Genomic DNA, 26,785 nt, shown 5'->3' with positions numbered 1-26,785 from the left:
GGATTTCTTTCATACACATTTGCCTTTAAAAGTCTGTTGCATCAGGTTACCACCAACTAGGACAGAAGGTCCTCTTAGGTGGCCATGCCCTCCAGTTTACTGTTGCCCAATGGCCTGCTTACAAGGGAGATTGGTGATCGGAATGATACGGAACACTGTGCTGGGCATCCAGAGCCCCCATAAGTTGCATTAAAAGTTACTGCTTGCTATAAAGGCAGAATGCTGACAGATGATGTCATTTCATGGTTCTCTGCAATGAGGATACTGGCTGCAAGGTGGGGCAGCTGCCTTGGGTTAGGCCTAGAGCACCTCCTCACTTCAATATTCTACTGGGTGTATATTAACCTCTTGACGACAATTGATCTGACAATTGCCTGGCAGAAATCAATGAACAATTGCTTTCTTTGCTCACCTGCGATGCCTTGACAATGAGGCATCCAGGAACACCAAAAAAATTTACAATCACTCCTAGGAGCAGTTGTATTCACCATATTGAAAGGTTATATGCCTTTAAAAACAATACACAGCTCAGTCAGGGGGCCCATTTTTATTGCTCCTAGCAGCGTTTCAAACTGCCACCTGTGAAATGCTGCCTTTAACAAGATGGCCTCTCTCCGGACCCTCCTGAGAACTTTGACTACAGGTACTACATCAAACCATGCAGGTAAATGGTGCACAGCTCAATAATCACTATGTGATCAGTGAATATTAAGGAAATAAAAATTGTGCACCTCCCAAATGTGACATTTTAGCCCCCAAACAACCAGGCAAACCTATGAATGAGTGGTATTACTATACTCAGGATCTGTTTCTGAACACATATAGGGATGCTATTTGACAGTGACATATACCAGAAGCTGTAAATTCATACTTGAAGTAAAATGTGTGAGAAAAAAACACCCAAAAATACTACCGCAAAGCTGGTGGTAAAATACATGCATGGAAATGGTTAAAATACCAGCATTTGAAATGTCCTGTGATATCTACTTTTCAATAAAATATGGTTTGATGGGGTAAATTGAATTTGCCTGGTTCAAACATGTCCCAAACAGGATATGGGCACAGGATCACCATCAAACAACTAGGCTAACCTATGCACGAATGGTATCACTGTACTAAGATGTTGCTGAAAACATATTGGAGTGTTGTTTGACAGTGACGTATACCAGAAGCTTTCAATTTATACCTAAAGTAGAATGTGTGTGAAAAAAATGTTAAAAGCCACATATATGAATATGTGTAACAAACCTTTTTGAGAGTTTCCAGGTGGACATTTATTGCAATTTCAGCTCTTAATTTGTCTGGAAGGTTCTTTAACACCTCCTTTTCATCCACCGTTTTCTTATTGGTCCACAAGTAGTCAAACCAGCGTATGACCTTAGCTTCCAACTCTTTGCTTACCCTCCGAAATTGCATATAATGTTTGATGGCATCTATTTTGGCTTGGAACTCTGCCCTTGTGGCATTCATGTTGGAGATCATGGAACCAACATTCCCCACAATGGTAGCAAAGATCAGGACACCTACTAAAAAATCAAAGATGACAAAAAGGTACTCTGTATCTGTAACAGGTGGTGGGGTTTCGCCAATGGTAGTAAGGGTTAATGTAGACCAGTACAGGCAATAAACATACTCTCGGGTGAGGTAGCCATAGATAGGATCAGTAACATTGGGGTATACCCAGGAATCCTCTCCAAAGCCTATAGCTTTAGAAATTGCATAGTAGATGCAAGCATTCCAGTGAATAATGAGCAGAACGTAGAGTACTAGGTTGAAGATGCGGAAGATATTAGGGTAACTTGTCCGTGTCTCTGTCTGATCAAAGCACTCAAACATGCGTGGAAAATGAAGAAGTCGGTTGAAACGAAGCTCTGGACAATGGATACCAAATGCCAGATAGCCAAGGTCAGTAGGAAGGATGGAAAGAACATCCAGCTTGAATTGCAAAGTCTGAATATAGCGGTCACTGAGCAATCTTGGGTCTCTAACAAGTAAACCCTGCTCTAGAAAGCCTAAAGTGAAAGAAGAAAAAAAGTAAAAATGTATAAGCATAGATCGGATGAATAACTTTAATCTGGGAGATGGAATTCTGACCTTAGGATAAAGCTTCTCCAATGTCCTGACAGTTTTGAAATCTATATTTAATACTAATATCTGAAAAGGTATATTATGAACGTAGATCAGCTACAATGGAGTAGAATAAAAAGAGGTATTAAGTTGTTTATATCCAGGCATTTAATCAGTAGCAACTAAGGTGGTATCCTGTTACCAGAGCAATTAGTTCACCTGTACGAAGCCGAATTATGATGTCCGCAATGTATATGATGTCACAAATGTAATCCAGTATGAGCCACACTGTAGTGTAACTTGCCTGCAGATCATTAAAACATGCTCTAGATGAAACAAAACAGCAAGTTAACAAGTGCTCATTGAAAAACTTAAGCACATATGTGACACAAAGAAAAAAATAAATAACTGCACACAAAACAAAGAAAAAAATACTAAGAGGATAGAAGAGAATATAACTCAATACATCTCTAGGTATATGCAGAATAGATAATGTACAAAATTACCTGACTACCAGTAAGAACCAGTTATAGAGCACCGGCAATGTTATAACCAGAAGCCAACGATAATACAATTTTCCTGAAGGATCGACTACAAACAGCTCACAGATCTTCCTGTTGATCAGATAAATGACAGGTCAGTGGACCTGGATAACTTTTTTCTGATTAATAAATGTGATTTATTGTTTATATAGTTTTTAAATAAGGCATGCCCTTCTCCCATACAGCCTTCTAACTGGTCAAGATCCATTATTTCCACATTTCTCTATTGTAATATATTTTCCCTCATGTATTTATTTATTTATTTTGTTTCTTATTTATTTCATTATTTATCTTTATTTCATGTAAATAACCATGTATATCATGCTAACCTACACTTTATGTGTGCAATTTTGTATAGATTATGTAATATTTATCATCTTAATGCAATTCTGTTTGCATGTTTACAATAACTTGAATTTGAACATATTGTTTTATCATTGGTATCATTATACTTATTTCCTCTGTTCAAATAACCCGCATTGTATAATGACACATACACCAATCAGCCATAACATTATGGAGTGAATAACGCTGATAATATTGTTATCAGGGAATCTGACAGTGGGTCGATATATTAGACAGCAAGTGAACATTATTCATTCTCAAAGTTAGAAGCAGGAAAAATGGGCAAGTATAAGGATCTGAGTGAATTTCACAAGGGCTAAAATATAAATAAATAAAAATTTTATAACATTTAAAATTAATTATGCAGTGACAAAAAAAGTCCCAAAATATAAAAAATAAAGTTTATTTTTAGGTGCAAGTACTAAAATTATCGCTGTATCTTCCCTAAAAATCCTGAGAAGGAAAGAGTTAAAATACTAGCATTTCAAATACTCAAGGAGTATAAAAAATGAATGGTTTGATGGGGTAAATTGAAGTGGCTGGGTTCAAAGATGTCCCTAGTAGTACATAGGCACAGACTGACCAGATGTCAAAATGAAAAAGCGCACTTCCCAAATATGGCCTTTAAGCCCCCAAACAGCCTGAAAAACCCATGCATGGGTGGTATCCCTGTACTCGGGAAATGTTGTGGAACACATATTCGGGCTGTTGTTTGCCATTTACATATAGCAAGGGCTATAAAATCACTTGAGTTGCTTCTGCATTGAGATAGTCTCTTTTTCAAGTAGGCTATTTTAAGTAGGAGTTAAAAAGAAACAGGAGTTCCCTTGGAGCAGTGGCGTCGCTACAGGGGGGCAAGGGGGCGGCCTAGGTTATTCCTTGCCCCGCCTGTTGCCCCCCCGCCGAATTTGTAACCACCCAGGACAGTCCTTGACTGCTAATGACGGCATGGTGCCGTCGCTAGCAGTCCCAGTCAGTCACTATCTTACCTCGATGGAGGTCTGTGGACCTCCATCACCACCTACCCCGGCATCACCGGGTCCACCCCATCTGCCCGGTGACGTCTCGCGCAATGATGCGATGACGTCACCGCGCAACTTTATTAACAACTGATAATTGTCAGTTAAAGAGGTATGGGGGCATGCTGCTTAGATGCCTGTTTCTCAGGCATCTAAGCAGCTACATACCCCCAACATATACCGTTGGAAAGGTAATCGCCTCACCTTTCCAATATAGATTTAAAAAAATAATAAAAAATATTAAGTTAAAAAAAATAAAAATGTAAAAAAAATTATTTGGGGGTCTCTAACGGCAGATAAAAAAAGATCAAAATTGCCTAGAGACCCCCAAATTAAATTATTTAAACATAAAGTAGTTAAAAAAAAGTTTAAGTATTCTAGCTAAATGATCACAGTGGTAGCCAATGTTACCACAGCGATCATATAGCTATAAAAAGTCACATTCCCTTTTTAAAAATGGCCCTGATTATAAGACGACCCCCCAAAATCAAAATATTAATTTAGGAAAAAAACAAAAGGCCTGAATATAAGACTACCCTATAGGAAAAAAGTTTTACTAGTAAATATTAATTAATGTAAACTAATTTTCATATTTAATAAAAGCTATGATTGAGAAAAATATATTTTTTATTTCCTTTTATTTGCCAATCTTGCCCCCCCAGTTATGCACATCTGCCCCCAGGCTTGCCACACTGCCCCCAGAAATGCCTTATACCCCCCTATTTGCCACTCTGCCCCATGATGTGCCTTTTAACCCTCTATATGCCACTCTGCCTCCAGAAATGTCTTATACCCTCCTATATGCCACTGTGCCCCATGATATGCCTTTTAACCCCCTATATGCCCCGTGATATGCCTTATACCCCTATATGCCACTCTGGCATATAGGGGGTTAAAAGGCATATCATGGGGCTGAGTGGCATATAGGGGGTTAAAATGCATTTCTGGATATATATATATATATATATATATATATATACTGCTAACAGCAATCACACTCCTATCAAGCCAAGGCAGCCAGTACATGTTGGAACCTGGGGATGTTAGAAGTGTGATTACAGCCTCCCTATGCTATGCTACCACCCCCCTTACACATCCATGCTATCACACACACACACACACTCATTCACAAACATTTAAATACTCATTCATTCCATTAATCACACATACACACACATACACACACACGCTCAAACCCCCCACCCCCTTACCTCCTTACCTGAACAGCAGATCTCCCACTTGCAGACTTCTGCAGGGGCCCGGCTGTGCGAGCAACTTCTCTGGCCCCGCCCTCAGAGGAAGGAGGGGGGAGGTAGAGTTATGCGAGGACTGTGCTAGCTTCCTGTTTCCTGATGCTAATAGCAGAGACGCTGCTCGTGATCAAAGCCCGGTAAGCAGCACGGCCGAAGCAGAATGAGGTTTGATTAGAAGACGACCTCGATTATAAGACGAGGGGTATTTTTCAGAGCATTTGCTCTGTTAAAAACCTCGTCTTATAATCGAGCAAATACGGTAATTTTTAATTCTATGATCCCTTTGATCATGGGGTTAAATTTAGCCAACGGTAGAGGGAGGCAATTTTTGAAATCCTGATGAATTGCAAATATTATTAAAATCAGCCATTTAGCCTGTGCGGTACGTGAGTAACCATATCATCCATGGAGCGCCTTGCATTTTTACTGCAAAACTTATTTTTTCTCCCTTTACCATCATTTATTTGGGATTGTAAGGGGAAAGAATGGTGTGTGCTACTGTGAGTAAATGTATGGAAAGAATAGCATGTGCTTCTGTGAGTGAATGGAGATATGAAAGGCGTGTGAATGATCAGTAATTAGGGTTGAAGCCTTGACGTGGCATTATTGCTCACGTAGGAAGTTAAATTATGGCACAAAAAGTACACATTTCCAAAAACGACATCCCTTGGCGCATAAAATGAGGGGCTGCATGTGTTTCTAGTACAAACCTGGAGTGCGCAAGACACAAATGAACATGTCGCTATGGTTAGAAAAAACATATTTTCAAGCCAAAGCGACATATTCCATCATTATTTGTGCACTCAACTTTTGTCCTAGAAATACATGTAGCCCCTCATTTGAAGCTCCAAGGGGTGTAGTTTCTTATAATGGATGAATTGTCTGAATGAGGGAGAGCATGAGTTAATATGTGGATGAATTGTCTGAATGAGGGAGAGCATGAGTTAATATGTGGATGAATTGTCTGAATGAGGGAGAGCATGAGTTAATATGTGGATGATTTGTCTGAATGAGAGAGAGCATGAGTTAATGTGATTGTGTGTATCATAGATGTATAATTGTGGAAGGGCAAAGATGGCACTAGCAGGATGTTTGAGCCTTGGGGAACAAGATGGCACAGGCAGGGTGTATATGGGAAAAAGATGGCAAATCTTATGTGTGTTATCTGGGTGCTGGCCAGGTTCTATGTGGGCAGTGTGGTTGGGGTGTGCAACCTGTGATCTATCCCTGTAATTTAGGGGGTTTTAAATATACCTTTAATGCCGTGTTTTTATGTGAATTCCAATTGATCTGTACCTGCAAAGCTTGGTTTGTGTGTTCTTCTGTAGATCCATATCTGCTATGCTATGTTTCCATACATTATTTATGTATACCTGCAAATACAGGGTTTGTATGTCTTGTTCAGTTGATTAATACCTGCAATGCTGTTTCCATGTATTGATTTGATCTATACCTGCAATGCTACATTTCATATATTATTATTGTATACCTGCAAATACAGGATTTGTATGTCTGATTCTGTTTATTTGATATATACCTTCAGTGCTGAGATCACAAGTAAATTTCAATTGATCTATACATGCAAAGCTGGGTTTGTGTGTTAATGTGTTGATCTATACCTGCTATCGGCAGCAGGGTCTAATATTTATATATATATTTATATATATATCGGCAGCAGGGACTAATATTAGGCCTTGAAATCATTTAGTGGAAAAGTTAAGGTATTGTGTTGTTTAAAGGATTTCAAGGATTAGTCGTACTAAATTGTGGCTTCAGGCTTCCCATGTTGAATGATCAAGTATTGTATTGTCCAATAACAAAAGTATCATTCCATAGCACATTACTTTTGGCTATATATATATATATATGTGTGTGTGTGTGTGTGTGTGTGTGTGTGTGTGTGTGTGTTTTTTCAGTGGTATGATTTAATGGTGGAAATTATTAATGCCCCCCCAGTTTGACTGTGGTATCTTGTGTGCCCCCCCTATATATTGTTTCTAGAGTCGCCACTGCCTTGGAGGAGTACAAGTGGTGGAAAAAGCTTTATTTGGTTGCATTTAATTCCTCTATCTTTGGTGTGTTTTTTTTCTTCTGTGTGAGCTGCAGCTCAGAAAATTGAGGGGAGTGGATACCTAGTTTTACCTGAGTGGGTTTATCTATATAAAGCCCCAACTAACTCACAGAGCTTGCTCACTTGAGCCTCTTTTTCAAGTAGGCTATTTTAAGTAGGAGTTAAAAAGAAACAGGAGTTAAAAAGAGAAAAATGGGTTACACAAAGTACTGTATTTATACTGTTATATATTTATTGGACTGTTTTTGTTGAACTATAGTTCTGTACTTTTAACTGTTTATTTTTGACGGGTGTTCTTGTTTAACTGTTTTGTAGATTTCTCATTTATTTCTTTTTTCTTATACTTGATTGTGAGTATGGTTATGGGAGTTAGCAAGATTGATGATCGGACTCAATGCACATCTTGCCTCATGTATGCATGCCTGGATGAATCCGTCCAGGGTCCATACCTCTGTGGCAGGCGTGAGCAAGTGGCTTCTCTGGAAGCTCATATTAGAGATCTGGAGAAGCAAATTGCAACCTTGAGAAAGATAGACAATCTTGAAAGGAGTCTGCTACTCACTGAGCAGAGTGTAGTGGGGGGAGGTAGTGAAGAGGGAGGAGATAAGTCAGCTGGGGAACAGGCATGTAGTTGGGTAACAATTACACGTGGTGGTAGTGCAGCCTAACAGATTTGCCCGCTTGAGTGAAGATGTTGGGTGCATCAGCTCAGGAGTAGCTATAGTGGAGGAAGCTGTTCCTTCTTACAGCCGAGGGAACAGCCCGTCTAGTATGAGTGGGGTTGAGAGCGTAAGAAAGGCTAAACAGGTTGTGGTGGTAGGGGACTCTATTATTAAGAGAGTAGATAATCTGCCGCTCTGATAGGCTCAACCGGACAGTTTGCTATCTCCCGGGTGCTCGGGTCCGGCATGTTGCTGACAGAGTGGATAGATTATTGGGAGGGGCTGGGGAAGACCCGGCTGTCATGGTCCATATCGGTACCAATGACAAAGTCAGTGGAAAATGGAAGGTCCTAAAGAATGATTTCAGGGAATTAGGAGATAAACTGAAGAAAACCTCCAAGGTAGTATTTTCAGAAATATTACCTGTGCCACGCGCAACATTAGAAATGCAGCGGGAGATCAGGGAGGTAAATGCGTGGCTAAAGTCATGGTGTAGGAAGGAGGGTTTTGGCTTTCTAGAGCACTAGGCTGATTTTGCGCTTGGGTACAATCTTTATAGCGGTGATGGATTGCATCTAAACGGAAGAGGGTCTGCTTTGCTAGGGGAGATGATGGCTAGAAGGCTGGAGGGGTTTTTAAACTAGCAGTAGGGGGGATGGACACAGAGATCTTGAAAATGTAGATAGCACAGAAAGGAGAGGGGCAAGATCAGAACAAGGGGGGTGGAGATGGGGGAGGGGCAAGATCAGAACAGAGGAAGTATGTATTAATAAAAATTCTCATAAAATTCAAGAGAATCAGGATAATATTAAATGAATGCTTGCTAATGCAAGAAGCCTAAATAACAAAATGGGGGAACTAGAGGCAATATCATACACTAAGCAATTTGATAAATAAGGCATAACAGAAACATGGTGGGATGAGACCCATGACTGGGCAGTTAACTTAAAAGGTTACATGTTATATAGGAAGGACAGAAAAAGCAGGAGGGGAGTATGCTTGTATGTTAACAACGAGCTAAAGTCAAATATTAACCCCTTAAGGACAATGGGCGGTCCCTAAACCCATTGAAAACAATGCATTTTGAGCCCGTACATGTACGGGCTTTGTCATTAAGGGGTTAAGCATCTTGAATGCGACAAGGGAGATGTGGAAGCTTTATGGGTAGATATCAACTTGGGGCAAAAAAAAAGGAAATTAACTATTGGTTGGGATATGTTATAAACCACCTAATGTTAAAATGATGAGGAAAAGCAGCTGTTAGAGCAAATTGAGAAAGCTGCACATCTGGGTAACATGTTGATTATTGGAGATACAATTACTGGTACAAGCACAAACTAGAAAGGATTCTTGTCTGGATATGGTGATAACAAACAATGTTGATCTTTTGTCTAACATTCAAGTGACTTGGGTAATAGTGATCACAATATGGTGTCTTTTGAAATAAACTCAAAAAAGAAATTGCCCATGGGGAATACTAAAACATAAAATTTTAAGAAGGACAATCTCAATAAGATAAGGGCAGCTTTACAACTTATTGATTGGCATAAACTCTTCAGGGATAAAAGCACTGAAGAAAAATTGAGTATTTTCAAACAAATATTAGCAGGGTACACTTCTCAGGATGTACCACTAGGAAACAAATATAAAACAAACAAATTGAAACCGATGTGGCTTAGTGGGGACGTTAAGCAGGATTCCGCTGTGTCCACTTCCTCAATGGGCGTATTCAGCCTTTCAGTTCCAGATTCCCTCCGGATTGCCTTATCGGGTCTGACCTGGATTTGGACTTTGACCCCGGCTTCTGTTTGAACCCTTTATCTGCTGTGACGTACCCGGTATCTGCTATCCTGCTCAGCGTCTGCGGTTTAACCCTACGTCTGCTGTGGCGCACCTATCATCTGCTGTCCTGCTCAGAGTCTGCGGTTTAACCCTACGTCTGCTGTGGCACACCTATCATCTGCTGTCCTGCTCAGAGTCTGCGGTTTAACCCTACATCTGCTGTGGCACACCTATCATCTGCTGTCCTGCTCAGAGTCTGCGGTTTAACCCTACGTCTGCTGTGGCACACCTATCATCTGCTGTCCTGCTCAGAGTCTGCGGTTTAACCATTAGTCTGCTGTGGCACACCTATCATCTGCTGTCCTGCTCAGAGTCTGCGGTTTAACCCTACGTCTGCTGTGGCACACCTATCATCTGCTGTCCTGCTCAGAGTCTGCGGTTTTACCCTACGTCTGCTGTGGCGCTCCAGTCATCTGCCGTCCTCTGCTCAGTCTCCTACTAGCTGCCTCCACCTCTCTGCTAGATAGAGGACAGTGCATGGTTCGGCCATCCTGCAAAGTATTCCACCTCTCCCGGACCAGGTAGGCCTAACACAGAGATGGGAGTGTTGGTTAAGGAGGACCAGGAAAAAGCAGAAACTTTAAATAACTATTTTTCCTCAGTATATGTTAAGGAGGAACCTATGGCAATGGATATACATAGGACTACTGAAAAAAATGCAGTCAGACTGTGATTGGATGGCTTAGGACAAGGTGCTGCAGCAACTAAAGAAAGTTAATGTTAACAAAGCTCCGGGGCCTGACAGTATTCACCCACGAGTACTTTAGGAGCTGAGTCAGGAAATAAGTGAACCTCTGTTTCTAATCTTTCGGGATTCTTTTCTTTCAGGAATTGTACCAGAGGATTGGAGGGAAGCAGTGGTTCCTATATTCAAAAAGGGTTCAAACTTTGTGCCCGGAAATTATAGACCTGTGAGCTTAACTTCTGTGGTTGGGAAAGTATTTGAAGTGCTGTTTAGGGATAATATTCAAGAATTCATTGGGAAGAACAGTATTATTAGCAAAAATCAGCTTTTATGAAACATAGGTCCTGTCAAACTAATTGAATTGCATTCTACGAAGAAGTAAGTAGAAGTGTAGATCAGGGTGTTGCAATGGATGTAATCTACTTGGATTTTGCCAAGGCGTTTGACACGGTTCCACACAATAGGTTAGTATTCAAACTGAAGGAAATTGGTCTAGATGCAAATTCTTGTTATTCGGTAGAACATTGGCTTAGAGATAGAGAACAGAAAGTTTTTATAAATGGTACATTTTCAAGCTGGTCAAAAGTGGTACGTGGTGTCCATCAGGGTTCTGTTCTGGGACCAATTTTATTCAACATATTTATAAATGACCTGGCAATAGGCATTGAACGTCATGTTTCTGTGTTTGCAGATGACACTAAACTAGGTAAAGTAATACAGTGCGAGCAGGATATTACAGTGCTGCAGAGGGATCTAGATAGACTGGGGGACTGGGCACACAAATGGCAGATGAAATTCAATGTAGATAAATGTAAAGTTATGCACTTCGGGGTAGGGAATGCACAAGCAACCTACACCCTAAACAGGAGTGAATTAGGGATAAAGACAAATAAGAAGGATTTGGGAATTGTTATAGATAACAAACTAGGCAACAATGTGCAATGTCAGTCAGCAGTTGCTAAGGCCAGTAAGGTATTGTCGTGTATAAAAAGGGGCATCAATTCACGGGATAAAATATAATTTTGCCTCTGTATAAATCAATGGTAAGGCTGCACCTTGAATATGCTGTGCAATTTTGGCCACCTATTCTAAAGAAGGATATCATAGCACTAGAAAGGGTGCAGAGGCAGGCTACAAAATTAATAAAAGGAATGGAGCACTATAGTTATGAAGAAAGGTTAACAAATTTAAATCTGTTTAGTTTAGAAAAATAGCGCCTCAGAGGGGATATGATAGCATTATATAAATATATTCGGGGCCAATAGAAACCATTGTTTGGAAATCTGTTCACAAACAGGACACGTGGTCATGCGTTTAGACTGGAAGAAAGGAGATTTAGTCTAAGGCAGAGGAAAGGGTTTTTTACAGTATGGACAATAAGGATGTGGAATTCTCTGCCTGCAGAGGTAGTTTTATCAGAGTCTGTACAGACGTTTAAACAGCAAATGGATGGATACTTGGAAAAACATAATATTCAGGGATAAAATCTTTCATTATGGGGAAACAGCTTATTGATCCAAGGAGAAATCTGACTGCCATTTTAGGGTCAAGAAGGATTTTGTTCCCTGGTTAGTGCAAAATTGGAAAGAGCCAAAGTGGTACAATGGTTGCAACATGCAGTACAATATACATCAGGCACATAAGATGTGCAGCTCCATATAAGAAAACACAAGAATGGCATCTGATTATTTAAATGCACAGTGAGAGGTCAAGTAGTATAATTAACAGGTATTATTACATAGCAAAACCCAGGAACAGAGCAATGCACGTTATATCCAGAGAATCTGAGAAGACAGCTAGGCAGCACCGAACATGATATAACAAAAACCAATCAACAAATTAACGGATGGATTTAATAGAAAGTAGACATCTCAATGAGAAGAGAAAAAAGTATGAGCCTGATACAGAAAATTAAAAGACCGCATAGTAGAAAAGAGACCAAATCAACAGGGATCAAGTACTGGGGGGGTCACCAGAGAAACCCATTAATACTCTATGAAAGGTAGGGGACTTCCAAAATTCCCTCCATGGTGGCCACTTTAAACCATTTTTGTACCCAGAACCCCTAGAGGACATCACCAGGTCTTCCATCTGGCATATGAAATTCACTTGCTTCAACCCGGCAGAAAGCGGTGACGTTTTGGCCTGCTTCCAGAACCTAGGTATGGTAGCCCTAGTGGCATTGATCAAGTGAATAGTCAGAGAACGCCTGTAGGACCCCAGACTCAATTTTGTGTGATAGCACGCCCTCGGGAGAGATTCGAAAATCTGGATCGGCAATTTCCCGAATCACCGCCTCAACAGCACCACAGAGGTTTCACTAAGGGACAAACCCACGATAAGTCTATTCACGATTAGTCTTTCAGTCTAACTAAATAAGGCCAATCTGGGGGGGCGGCCAGACCAAACATATTTAGTAAAAGCTCTGTGCCATGCCCTAAGAAAGGACCTGGTAAGGTAAACGGGAACGGTCTGGACTAGATAAAGAAAGCGTTGGAGAATATTCATTTTCAGAACCCCAACCCTGCCAAACCAGGAGATGTGAGGGAAAGACCAACGTCTCAAATCCACAATGACTGAAGACAAAAGAGGGACAAAATTAACCCCAACCAAGGTTGAGGGATCCACCGGTATATAAACACCAAGGTAAGTTAAATATGTGTCAACCCAACGAAAAGAAAATGCAGCTTGATTAGTGGTTTTCAAGGAGGGAGATATATGCATATTGATCTTATACAATAGCTGCCACATAGTTCAGCGTCCTTTCCAGGTTTGGGAATTACTGTTATATGAGCCGTATTGGATTGAGGGTCTAGGAGGGCCCCTGTAGCTAAAGAATTAAAAAGAGAAACCATATGTGGGCCAAGAACCGAAAAAAAATTACGATAGTAAAGAGGGGTAAACCCATCTGGGCCTGGACTCTTACCCTGGGGGAAGGATTTAAGAGCCCTCTCTATCTCCTCCAAGCTAATGGGGGAATTAAGGTCCGCTCTCTCCTCTGCCGTGATCCGCTTACGTTAATGCTTAGTAAGATACAAATCTATGAGCGATGCAACCCGTTGTTCTGGTTCCCTCTCAGACGATATATTATAGAGCTCATGGTAGTAGCTCGCAAAACATGCAGCTATATCCCCAGTGGTGTGATGGAGGTTACCATTAGAGTCCCTAATCCTGGGGAGATACATGGCTGCCCTTCTTGCACGTAAAGCATCGCCCAATTCGTAAAAAGAAACTTCAAAAGGTACGCAAGATGGGACCTAAGTGCCTTAAGCTGTTCTAGAGTCACAACAGATAGAATTGAATAAGATGCCCCCTGATAATAGCTTTATGAGCCTCCCAGACCATCGAAATAGGGGTATCATGTACCATCTTTTCCTCGAAAGAATGTTTCAGGTGTGATGTGAGATCTGGGATAAACGTGGGAGTGTCAATTAAATTTTCATTAAGGCGCCAACACCACACCCTAGGGGGGAGCAGCGGCAAACGTAAAGTGAAATGGATCGGGGCACGGTCGCTGAGGGTCTGAGGGCCGATCTCCGAAGAATGTAAATAAGATAGGTGGTGATGAGACATGAACAAGGCATCAGGTATCAATTAAGATTGAGAAGAAGCATTTTTTTTTTTTTTACAAGAGACCCATTTTCTCTGCACTAGAGAATTTAAATAGTGGATAGGCATTTCCAGACAGCCTATTTCTCCTGCTCTCCTCAGTCTAATACCAAGACCATATTAAGGTCCCCTCCAAAAATTGTTATGCCCTCCTGGAAATCTGCCAGCTTGGAGAGAAATTTGACCAAGAAGGGAAACTGTTCTTTGTTAGGCGCATACACAGTAGCAAGCGAAATTTTATGCATACCAAGAAAACCTTTGATCATTAAACCTCTACCCTCGGTATCTTTCCAAATATCTATGAGCCGGAAGGGCAGTGATTTATGAATGAGAATAGCCACCCCTTTGGTTTTAGACTGAGGAGAGCTGGAGAAATAGGCTGTCTGGAAATGCCTATCCACTATTTAAATTCTCTAGTGCAGAGAAAATGGGTCTCTTGTAAAAAAAAAAAAAAAAAAAAAAGCAATCTTGTTTCTGAAATAGTGTAAAAAATAAAGTAGTCTATTTTAGAAAGGTATCAGACATAAAGTTGGGATGTACAAAGGCAAATATACAGTAAGCGATGCCACAAACCGTCCGTATAAACAAAAGAAAAGGAAGGAACCAAAAACATGTAAGGGCAAACAGGTGCCCTATGTATGCACATTAAATTATGAGCCAATAGACCATGCTAGTGGTCGGAAACCTAAAATCTCATCGCTAAGGGCAAGGTGGGTCAGCTCTGTAGGGGAAATGAGGTATGTAAAGAGTTAATGTGTAACAGTGGAAACTGAAAGAAAAAGGGTAAAATGAGATGCAGGTGCACCCTCTCCGTGTATATGAAAAGAGTGACTAAATGTGGATGTATGTGTGTAGGCATAGAAGAACATAAGCACAAATATCAGGCAGGGAAAACCCAACAACAGCCAAACCAGAACAAAAGAAAACCATGATATTATGAACGCTAGTAGAGAGCGAAGAGTGTGGGGCATATAAAAAAACACATAAGTGGCTGACTGAGAGTAAAACCACAGAGGTGGGAGGGCATATTAACCCAGTAAGGGGCAGATGATTGTAAATAGTCGTAATGTTATCAGTGCCATTCAGTAAATGTGAAATGTGCAATGTCTGAGCATACTCCACCAGACATATATGTGGCTGACAAAAAAAAAAAAGGGCCACTAGCTATAAAGAAACCCTGGAGTCATAGGCGTAAGGGGAACATGACCCTGCCAGCACTACAGGATGGTGCACATGGTATTAGGGCAGGAAAGGGTTAACCCAGCAAGGGTTAGCACGAGGAGAGAATGCACAGGGAACGAGGGAGGAAGTCACAAGGAACGTGACTGTAGGGGGAAGGGGACAGGGCTATAAAGCCCCTCTAAGCACACGTGCAGGGGGCAATTACTGAACACCGCAGAAGCAGTTTGCAGTCTCTTGTCTCCCTCTGTGTGTGTGTTTTGTTTTTCTATTTACCTTGCAGGTCTTCATGGAGGAGCTGCTGTCAGCCATCAGGGAAGAGGCTAGGACTCGTGGGATGGAGTGGCTCCGTGACTGCTTTGCTGACCTGGTTCCTCCTCCTGCTGCTGCTGCTGCACCTCCCGTGGTTCCTGTGGAGCGTGGGCGGACCAGTTCCAGGGCTCGTTGGCCTCCTGTGTGCCTCAGCCCTGATGCAGATGTCGTCCCCAGCTCCCAGCCTGCACGCCGGTCCCGGCGATGTGAGGGAAAAGATCTGGAAAGGTGAATACGTTGAGATTTTCTCCTTGCTTCCTTTAGAGCGTTTTAATTTGAACAAGCCGTTGAAGGGTGAGGATGCTAAGAAGATTGAGAAGGAGGAAAAGCGTAGACACCGGCTTATCCCGCGTACTTTTAGTAATTGGTTGCAGGCTTTTGCAATATTGGCTAGCGTAATTGGTGAAAAGGCGCCGGAAAATTGCTCGGCTTTGTTTTGTTATCAGGACAGTATTGGTGAGGCTTACCGGACATATGGGGGTGTTGGTTGGTTACGCTATGACGAGCAATTCTGTCAGCGGAAGGCTGTTCGTCCATCTTTGCGCTGGGATCAGAAGGAGATAGCTTTGTGGTTGAAGGTGATGACTCCCTCTAGGTCTGGTTCCCAGCCCTTTCGGAGTGGCGCCTCCGTGTCGGGGGCTGTTACTGCCAAAAAGGGCATCTGCTGGCAGTTCAATGACGGGCAATGCTTGTGGGGTAATGCGTGCAAATTCCGGCACGAATGTACCGGATGTAGCGGCAACCACCCTTACTCAAAGTGCTATAAGAAGGATAAGCAGCCCAAGCCGGGATCTGCTGGTAAAGGGGGTGTCCCCGGTGATCGTGGGCGCGATGCTTCCTTTGCTTCGTGAGTACCCTGATAGGGATGCGGCTTTTTTGCTTGAGCAGGGATTTTCGTTTGGTTTTAAGATCCCTTTTTCTGGTGATTTTAAGGGTTTTGTCACTAGGAATTTGAAGTCTGCACTTTTGCATCCTCATGTTGTAACTGATAAGATTGCCAAGGAGGTTGAATTGGGGCGAATAGCGGGCCCCTTTTCTGAATTGCCGTTGGCTGATTTGATGGTTTCCCCGCTGGGTGTGGTGCCCTAGAAGGAGAAGGGTAAATTCCGTTTGATTCATCACCTATCTTATCCTAAGGGCAGGTCGGTGAATGACGGCATTGACAGGGAGCTATGTAGGGTTTCGTACACTTCTTTTGATGCTGCCATACGTTTGGTTTGGGAGGCTGGGCCGGGTGCCTTGATGGCTAAGGCCGATGTGGAATCTGCCTTTCGACTCTTGCCTGTACATCCTGAGTGTGTTCGGTTGCTTGGTTGACATTGGGCAGGTTCTTTTTATGTGGACCGTTGCTTGCCCATGGGTTGCGCGATTTCCTGTGCGCATTTTGAGACGTTTAGTTGTTTCCTGGAGTGGGTGATCAAGCGTATTGCGGGTGTCCATTCGCTGGTTCACTATTTGGATGATTTTTTGTGTGTGGGTCCGAGGGGTACGTTAGTTTGTTTGGTGTTGTTGGAAACGCTACGTTTTGTTATGCGGCGGTTTGGTGTGCCGCTAGCCGAGGACAAGACTGAGGGTCCGTGTTCTGTGATGCGTTTTTTGGGGATTGAGATTGATGCCGAGCTGCTGTTATGCAGGATTCTTTTGGATAAGGTTGTGGATTTGCGGGCTCAGGTCACCCGAGCGCGTTCTGCCACTAAGATAACGTTGGTACAGTTGCAGTCTCTATTGGGCAAACTTAATTTTGCTTGTCGGATTATGCCCATGGGTAGGGTGTTATGCAGGTGGTTGTTTATGGTAACCTCGGGGGTGCGGTCACCCCATCACTTCATCAGATTGAAGCGGGAGCTTCTCAGGAGGATCTCAGGGTTTGGGATATGTTTCTCTCTCATTACAATGTAGGTCTTATTGGATGGCGGATGCTGTCTTTAATGATGACATGTCTTTGTGGACTGATGCTTCAGGCTCTGGGGGCTTTGGTGGCTGCTTTCGTGCGGCTTGGTTTGCTGGTACGTGGCCGGTTGGCTGGTTTGAGTTGGGCTTCATTAGGAATTTGACGTTGTTAGAGTTGTTCCCTATTGTGGTGGGTGTTGAGATTTGGGGAGACAGATTTCGCAATGAGTGTATCACTTTTCAGTGTGATAATTTGAGTGTGGTCCTTGCGGTTAATAATCTGTCCTCTTCCTCTCCTCCGGTTATTCGGTTGTTGCGCCATTTGGTTTTACGTTGTCTGCAATTGAATTTATGGGTCAGGGCAGTGCATGTCGCTGGTGTTTGTAACGGTGTCACTGATGCTTTGTCTCGACAGCTTTGGGACCGTTTTCGAGATTTGGCGCCAGCCGCAGATCCGGTGGGGGTGGAGGTTCCAGCCTGGATTTGGAGCGTGGTCGAGGATGGGTCTTGAGTCAGGTAGCTCGGTCGCTGGCTCCGTCAACCTTGTCGGCGTACACCAAGTACTGGCAGGAGTGGGAGGTATCCTTGCGGGAGGTTGGTGGTCCTGCTTCGCGTGAAGGCAGACTGTCCGTTTTGCTGTTCGTGGTGGGCACGGAATTTTCTCGTGGGGTTTCTGTGGCGAGCATTACTAAGTGCCTGGCTGCTCTGGCCTTTTATTTCAAGATGCATGGGGATCTGGATTTGGCTAAGGAGTTCTTGGTTTCCCAGGCTATGAAGGGCTATCGGCAGGGTTGTAGACGGGTGGATAGTCGGCGTCCTGTCACTTTTGATTTGCTGGGGCGTTTGTGTGCTTGTTTGCCCGGGGTTTGCTTTTCTGAGTTTGAGGTTTGTCTTTTTCGTTTGAGTTTTGTTTTGGCCTTTTTTGGTGCTTTTTGCATTAGCAAGCTGGTTAGTCCAAGCACCACTACGGTTGGGGGGTTGCTGTTCGCTGATGTTTTGCTGCGGGATCGGTCTGTTTCTCTTTTGGTCCGTCGTTCTAAGACTGATCAGTTGGGAGGGGGATTTCGCGTCTGTTTGTTTGGGTTGGAGGGGTCTGACCTTTGCCCGGTCCGTTGTTTGCGTTCCTTTTTGTCTGTTCGGCCGCCTGGGGATGGTCCCTTGCTGGTGCATGTGAATGGAAGTTCTCTGTCTCACTTTCAGTTTTTGGCGGTTTTCCCGCAAATGGTTGTTGGCATGTGCCTTGAACCCGGGGGAGTTTGGGACCCATTCTTTTCGGATAGGCGCGGCCACCCAGGCAGCTAGGTGGGGTCTGGGTGAAGATGTTATCAGACGGATTGGGAGATGGGAGTCTGGGCGTTTTCAGAGTTATGTGCGTTCGCACCTTGTGTGACTTGTTAGTTCATTTTCTTTTCCTGTTTGTCCTGTGTTTTCGTTTTAGGTTTCTCGGGATGCCTGGTTTGGATTCTGGGTCATTCTTATGTTTACCGGGCGGCGCGTAGGGCCGGTGTTCGTCCTCACGGTCGGCTTTGGGGCCTGGATCCGGACCTGGTACAGGTCAGATGGCTTGGTTTTCGGGGCTTGCGGTGGGAAGGTGTGCGTTCCGAGGTAGATTTTCAGGTGCATCGGCACGGTGCCCCGCACACATTTTGGTTCTTCATGCTGGTGGTAACGACCTTTGTACCAGGCCAGCCAGGAAACTTATTAAGGACATTAAATGTGATTTTTTACGTTTGTTGAATAGCTTTCCGGGGATACTCTTGGTGTGGTCTGAGATTACCCTTCGGTTGTTTTGGCGGGGAGCGAGATCGGTTGTGGGTATCAATAGGGCCCGTCGGAGGGTTAATCGGGCTGTTTCTCATTTTGTGTCACAGCATGGTGGCCTGGTAGTGTCGCATTCTGATATTGAATCAGACCCGGCTGGTTTGTTTGCCGGGGATGGGGTTCATTTGAATGCGGTTGGTATGGATTTGTGGTGTCTTAAGGTTGGGGCAGGATTGGAGAGGGCGTTTGCTGTGTGGCGGGGGCAAAGAGCTAGTAGGGATCCAAGCTAATTGCCTGTGGCGGAGGAGTTCCCTGGAGAAGTTTGAACGATAATGGGAGTGGCGAGTTGATGGTTTTGATTAGAGGTTAAAGTTAATGCCCTCCTTGTACAGGATTAAGCAAAGCGTTAAGGTGGAGCTCCCCTATCCAACCCGCGGTCCCTTGGGCGATTGTGGTATCCGGCGGAAGGGGTAGCGTGAATCCATTGTCTGTGTTTAGGTTGGGAACCCTCAGCTCTTTGTACACAGGTGTACAGAAGACTGTATAGTATTTATACAGAAGTTATTATTAAAGTGTTTTTTACAATAATTTATAAGGTGTTAAAGTTATGTCGACACATTTGTTAAATAAATGTCTTGGCCTTTTCTAAATCCAATCCTGCTGGTGTCTGTCTTTTATTTCGGGTTTGGGAAATGGGGAACCTCCTGGGTATGGGCAGTGCAAGGGTCAAGGCAATCACTCCCACCTGGGGGAAAGTCAAAACAAATGAGGCATAAGGACACGCCAACACTTTTACGGTGTATGTAGGGAAGTGAGCAACCATTTATAGAATGCAGTCTCCAATACCCCATCTCAAGGGTAGTGGGCAAAACCAAGAGACAAATGCAAGAAAAAAAAAAAAAAGGGAAATATCATTTAACCCAACAACAAACAGAACCAAAGCAGGCAGGAAACATAACCAGGGAGGCAAGGGTCACACACCCCTGAATAGTACTGCCAGACCCAGGTTGGAAACAATAAGAATAACATGTTTGTATGGTGCAAACTGTGACAAGAGACCCATGAGACTATCCCATATTATAGAAAATAACTCTGGTGGCATAGCAGAAAACCATTAACCAGAAAGGGATATCCCGAACGAGCCGGCTATGAAAACTAGACATAAAACCAAACAAAATAAATATAAAACAAAAGGTCCACAGGGCGCGAGACCTAATACAGACCAAGCACCTATACCTGGAAAAAACATTTTGAGGTTAGGAGATGGTGTAGAAATGGAGGTCCCAGCAAAAGCGACGGAGAAACTTCGAAGGAGGCTCTGAGATAATCCGCATCTGAGTGTCGGCCAAATGTCTCCACAATGCAAAGGGAAGCAAATCCTGGGCAAAATGTCGGATGAGAGGAGAGGGACCAGAGAACTCACACATTTGGCAGCTTTAGACGCTTGGTTCTTCGTGGTCAAGAGGACCAGTCCTTGCTGGGATCTCGGAGCGGAGCAAAGATCTTTAAAGTGGGTTCCCAGTCAGGGATCTGTAAGTGCGGCAAACCGAGGTCCTGAAGAAATTGTGGTATGTCCGAAGCCTGACGGATCATGAAAGCGTTGCCATCTCGTCGAGCAATTAACACGAAGGGGAATCCCCACTGGTACGGGAATGCAAGCTTCCCTCAGAGCCGTGGTAAGAGGTTTTAGAAGACGTCAGGTCTGCAACGAAAAAGATCCAGGAATATCAAGATAGGGTGGCCATCCCATGTAAGATTCCCACGCGCTCTGCAAGCCCTCAAAATATTCTCCTTCAAGGGATAATCCTGTAGACGACAAATGATATCCCTCGGGGGGCTATTGGCATTGCCCCTGGACCTCAACGTGCGGTGTGCTCTGTCAAACAAGATTTGAGTGTCCGGAGGCCTTTGGAGTGCATCATTAAAGATCGCCTGGGAGTGTGTTGGTAATGTCAGGCTGTAGTATCAATTCCGGCACCCCTCTTACATGCAAATTATTCCGCCGGCCACGATTGTCAAGATCTTCAAGCTTATGGGCAAGAAGTCATAACATGGTGGTCTGCTCGGACATCTGTAAAGAGAGAGCGTCCACTGTGGTAGTAATCAAAACATGTTCGTTCTCGACTGCGGCCACCTAGCTGTTGAAGGTCCGTTTTAATTTCTGAGAGGGTGTCGCGGATCCCCTGTGTAGTCTTTTCAGCTTCATCTCTTCTTTTGTACGGAGAAGCCGTAGGGAGAAACCGCAGAGCATCTTGAAATTCATCAATAAAATCATGATTAAATAAATATATAACACTATTAAATTAATATACCGTATTTGCTCGATTATAAGATGAGGTTTTTTTCAGAGCAAATGCTCTGAAAAATACCCCTCGTATTCTAATCGGGGTCGTCTTCTAATCAGACCTCAAATAGAGGTCTGATTATGAGACTAAGATCCAGATCCCCACGCATCGCTGCAGGGGACCTGGATCCTCCTGTCTCCCCCCACCCAATAGAGCACTCTGCCTCCTGAAATGCCTTATACCTCCCTATATGCCACTCTGCCCCATAATATGCCTTTTAACCCCCTAAATGTCAGAGTGGCATATAGGGGTATAAGGCATTTCTGGAGGCAGAGTGCTCTATACAATGCCTTTTAACTCCCTTAATGCCACTCTGCCTCCTGGAATGCCTTATACCTCCCTATATGCCACTCTGCCCCATAATATGCATTTTAACCCCCTAAATGCCAGAATGGGATATAGGGGTATAAGGCATTTAGGGAGGCAGAGTGGCACATAGGGGGTCAAAAGGCATACCACGGGGCACAGTGGCATATAGAGGGTTAAAAGGCATATCATGGGCCACAGTGCCATATTGGTGTGGCAAGCCTGGGGGCAGCTGTGCATAACTGGGGGACAGGTTGGAAAATACAAGGAAATAAAAACAAAAAAATATTTTTCTCAATCATAGCTTTTATTAAAAAAAATAGTTTACATGAATTAACATCAGGGCCGGCCTTAGGGGTGTGCGACCTGTGCGACCGCACAGGGCGCCATGGTTGCAGGGGCGCCTGACCGGGACTTAGATTAAAGCATCGTTTTTTTTTTTTGTTTTTTTTTTAAACTTTATTTAACATCATTGATGTTAAATAAAGTTTAAAAAAAAAAAACGATGCTTTAATCTAAGTCCCGGTCAGGGGCGCCGAGCGGTTGCTCGTGAAGTTCTCGGCAACCGCTCGGCGCCCCTTTCTCTCCGTGACTCCGTCGCGGTGCCAGCATCTCATGTTGAGCGCCGGACTATACCGGCGCTCAACATGAAATGCCGGCAGAGCGAGAAGACGGATGCCTCCCGCTCTTACCGCAGGACTCCGGCAACAAGGTAAGTGGGGGGGGTAGTTTGAAGGGGCGGGGGGGGTAGTTTGAAGGGGCGGGGGGGTAGTTTGAAGGGGCGGGGGGGTAGTTTGAAGGGGCAGGGGGGGTAGTTTGAAGGGGCAGGGGGGGTAGTTTGAAGGGGCGGGGGGGTAGTTTGAAGGGGCGGGGGGGGGGGTAGTTTGAAGGGGCGGGGGGGTAGTTTGAAGGGGCGGGGGGGTAGTTTGAAGGGGCAGGGGGGGTAGTTTGAAGGGGTAGAGGGGGGGGGGTAGTTTGAAGGGGTAGAGGGGGGTAGTTTGAAGGGGTAGAGGGGGGGTAGTTTGAAGGGGCAGGGGGGGGTAGTTTGAAGGGGCAGAGGGGGGGGTAGTTTGAAGGGGCAGAGGGGGGGGTAGTTTGAAGGGGCAGAGGGGGGGGTAGTTTGAAGGGGCAGAGGGGGGGGTAGTTTGAAGAGGCAGAGGGGAGGGGTAGTTTGAAGGGCTAGAGGGGAGGGGTAGTTTGAGGGGGGGTAGTTTAAAGGGGCAGAGAGGGGGGGTAGTGAGGGGGGGCGCCAGAGGAGTAGTCCGCACAGGGCGCCACAACGCCTAAGGCCGGCTCTGATTAACATTTACTGGTAAAACTGATATTCAGGCTCTTTCTTTTTTCCTAAGTTAATATTCAGATTTTGGGGGGTCGTCTTATAATCAGGGTCGTCTTATAATCGAGCAAATACGGTATATAGGAGATTTTGAACAGTTAATGATCCTCAAGTAAGTATATGGTCATGATTTAATCCCCATAAATGAATAAATATCTATATATATATATATATATATATATATATATATATATATATATGTAAAGTATCTCACAAAAGTGAGTACACCCCTCCCAGTTTTGTAAATATTTTATTATATCTTTTCATGTGACAAAACTGAAGAAATGACACTCTGCTACAATGTAGTGAGTGTACAGCCTGTATAACATGACTAACGAGTCACATGACACCGGGGAGGGGAAATGGCTAATTGGGCTCAATTTGGACATTTCTACTTAGGGGTGTACTCACTTTTGTTGCCAAGGTTTTAGACATGAATGGCTGTGTGTTGAGTTATTTCGAGGGGACAGCAAATTTACACTCTTATACAGGCTGTACACTCACTACTTTGCTACATTGTAGCAGAGTGTCATTTCTTCAGTGTTGTCACATGAAAAGATATACCGTATTTGCCCGATTATAGAACAAGGTTTTTTCAGAGCAAATTTTTTCAAAATTCTCTTCTACGTTTCTTCAGAACGAACAAAAAAACTGACTCTTCCTGTTTGTTTTCATGTTCGCCCGAAGACGAATGCACAAGTCTAGTGGATATTATCTCCGTTGGAAATGTAAAAAAAGTTTTTTAAGGTATACATTTCTTATGTATTTGTTTAGATCAACAAAGATATCAGCATTGTTCAATTTAGTGTTAGGTGCAAATTTAAGTCATAGTAACAAAGTAACATAGTAACATAGTTCATAAGGTTGAAAAAAGACCAAAGTCCATCAAGTTCAACCTATATACCTATTGTGTCCCTACTGTGTTGATCCAGAGGAAGGCAAAAAACCCTTATGAAGCAGATGCCAATTGCCCCATACCAGGAGGAAAATTCCTTCCCGACTCCAAATATGGCAATCAGAATAAATCCCTGGATCAACGTTCTGTCCCTATTAATCTAATATCCATAACTTGTAATATTATTGCTTTCAAGAAACACGTCCAGGCTCCTTTTGAACTCTTTTATTGAGTTTACCATTACCACTTCCTCTTGCAGAGAGTTCCATAGCCTCACCGCTCTTACTGTAAAGAACCCCCATCTGTACTGGTGTAGAAACCTTCTTTCCTCTAGCCGTAGAGGATGTCCCCTTGTTATAGATACAGTCTTGGGTATAAATAGGTCCTGGGAGTGATCTCTGTACTGTCCCCTTATATATTTATACATAGTTATTAAGTCCCCCCTAAACCGTCTTTTTTCTAAACTAAATAACCCTAATTCTGATAATCTTTCTGGGTACTGTAGTCCTCCCATTCCTCTTATTACTCTGGTTGCCCGTCTTTGAACCCTCTCCAGCTCCACTATATCTTTCTTGTACACTGGTGCCCAGTACTGTACACAGTATTCCATGTGTGGACTTGTACAGTGGTAGAATTATTTCCTTGTCGTGGGCATCTATGCCCCTTTTGATGCACCCCATGATTTTATTTGCCTTAGCAGCAGCTGCCTGACACTGGTCGCTACAGGTAAATTTACTGTTAACTAAGACTCCCAAGTCATTTTCCATGTCAGTCATCCCCAGTGTTTTCCCATTTAATACATATTCCCAGCCTGGATTTTTCTTCCCCATGTGCATAACCTTACATTTATCTGTGTTGAACCTCATCTGCCACATCCCAGCCCAAGCCTCCAACCTATCCAGATCCATTTGAAACCATGCACCGTCCTCTATTGTGTTAACCACGTTACAGAGATTAGTATCGTCTGCAAAGATTGATACTTTACTATACAATCCCTCTACAAGGTCATTAATAAATATATTAAAAAGAATAGGACCCAAAACTGATGTACCATTAATAACCACCGCTCTGTTTCCTATCACTGAGCCAGTTACTTACCCACATACACACATTCTCCACCAGCCCAAGCATTCTCATTTTATGTACCAGCCTTTTATGTTGCACCGTATCAAATGCTTTGGAAAAATCAAGATATACGACATCCAGCGATTCACCCCGATCCAGTCTTGAGCTCACCTCCTCATTAAAGCTGATCAGGTTAGTTTGACAGGACTGATCCCTTGTAAACCCATGCTGATATGGAGTCATACATTTATTTTCATTGAGATACTACAAAATAGCATCTCTTAGGAAACCCTCAAACAGTTTACTTAATACTTTAATGTGATCTATAGTAAGTTTTTTTATAGCTTAAATTAAAAATACCGGTTTTATTTTTGATTCATCCTTTTCGAGAGTCTTGAGCCCTATTCCTCTTTTTCTTCCTATTTTTCTTCTTCCTCTCTTAACCTGTATCTTTTGATGAATCTGTGTGTGTGTGTGTGTGGGGGGGGTTCTTCATCCCCAATCCTGATCTCAAAAAGTGCGTTGTCTGATTTTATTAACAGGCGTAGTGGTTGGAGGTTGTGAATTTAGGGGAGGGATTCTTGGTATTCTGATATGATATTCTGTTTATTTGTATTGTACCCATTATTTTTTCTTTCAACCCTTTTATCATTTAAATTAGGTCTGGAGGGATCTTTTTAAACTTCGCCCCAGGCGGCGTTACATCTTCGGCCGGCCCTGTACATGAAATCTCTGAGCTTGTGGCCTCTTATAAAATAGATTTATCAGCTTTTCATAGGGTTTCTTACTCCCTCTTTTTTCAAAATGTTCCTCTTTAGGTCACCTATTTCTTGATCAATTCAGACTATTTTATGTTTAGTTCTTCTTCATAGTCTTTTGAACCAGTATATGGTGACATTTTTTCTTGAATGGTATTAATTTCTTGATCTAAGAGTCTTAGCGTTTCAGTTCTATGTTGGATAATTAACTGCATAAGTGCCGTAGTAGATTTTTCTAATATTGTGTTCCACTGGTCCATAAATTGTGTGTTCCTTGCCACCCCGGTTGCCCCCCCCTGAATTTGGAACCACCCAGGACAGTCCCGCAATGGGACTTTAAGTCCCGGGCAGCCTCAAACGATTTTTTTTTTTTTATGCGGAGGAGAGAGAGGGGCGCCTAGCAACCGCTCGGCCTCCTCAGTCTCCTCCACGAGGTCTCTACCTCGTTCGTGGTGCCGGCGTTTCATGCTGAGCGCCGGTATATGACATCATAGGAAAGGGTTTTTTACAGTAAGGACAATAAGAATGTGGAATTCTCTGCCTGCAGAGGTAGTTTTATCGGAGTCTGTACAGACGTTTAAACTGCAACTGGATGGATACCTGGAAAAACATAATATTCAGGGATATAATCTTTAATTTTATGGCAAGACAGGAGGCTTCATATTTGCATAACTTCTTTACTACAAAACCTCCACCAGCAAAGAAACAGTTAAAAAAAAACACAGAACAAAAGGACCAATCAGAACAGTATAGAGTCCATAAATAACAGTTCAGAACCTCCAACTTCCTCTTTGCTGCTGGCCTCCAGGTGAGCACCCTCCATTCTAGTGTGCTACACATATT

At 43.3% G+C, this 26,785-nt stretch overlaps 1 protein-coding gene across 1 annotated transcript in view; it reads right to left on the bottom strand.

Moving 5' to 3' along the window:
- The window catches only part of CNGA2 (cyclic nucleotide gated channel subunit alpha 2), a 91,266-nt gene that overhangs the window by 1,177 nt on the left and 63,304 nt on the right, over positions 1 to 26,785 (bottom strand). The window contains exons 6-8 of the mRNA XM_053474026.1: positions 2,574 to 2,681; positions 2,287 to 2,393; positions 1,249 to 2,012 (exon numbers count right to left, since the gene is read on the bottom strand). Coding sequence (XP_053330001.1) covers positions 1,249 to 2,012; positions 2,287 to 2,393; positions 2,574 to 2,681 — 979 coding nt within the window. The remainder of the gene's footprint in view (positions 1 to 1,248; positions 2,013 to 2,286; positions 2,394 to 2,573; positions 2,682 to 26,785) is intronic.

Source organism: Spea bombifrons, chromosome 8 (genome assembly GCF_027358695.1).
Source record: "Spea bombifrons isolate aSpeBom1 chromosome 8, aSpeBom1.2.pri, whole genome shotgun sequence".
NCBI lineage: Eukaryota > Metazoa > Chordata > Amphibia > Anura > Pelobatidae > Spea > Spea bombifrons.
Note: the sequence above shows the minus strand (reverse complement) of the source record. Positions and strands in the feature narration are given on the sequence as shown.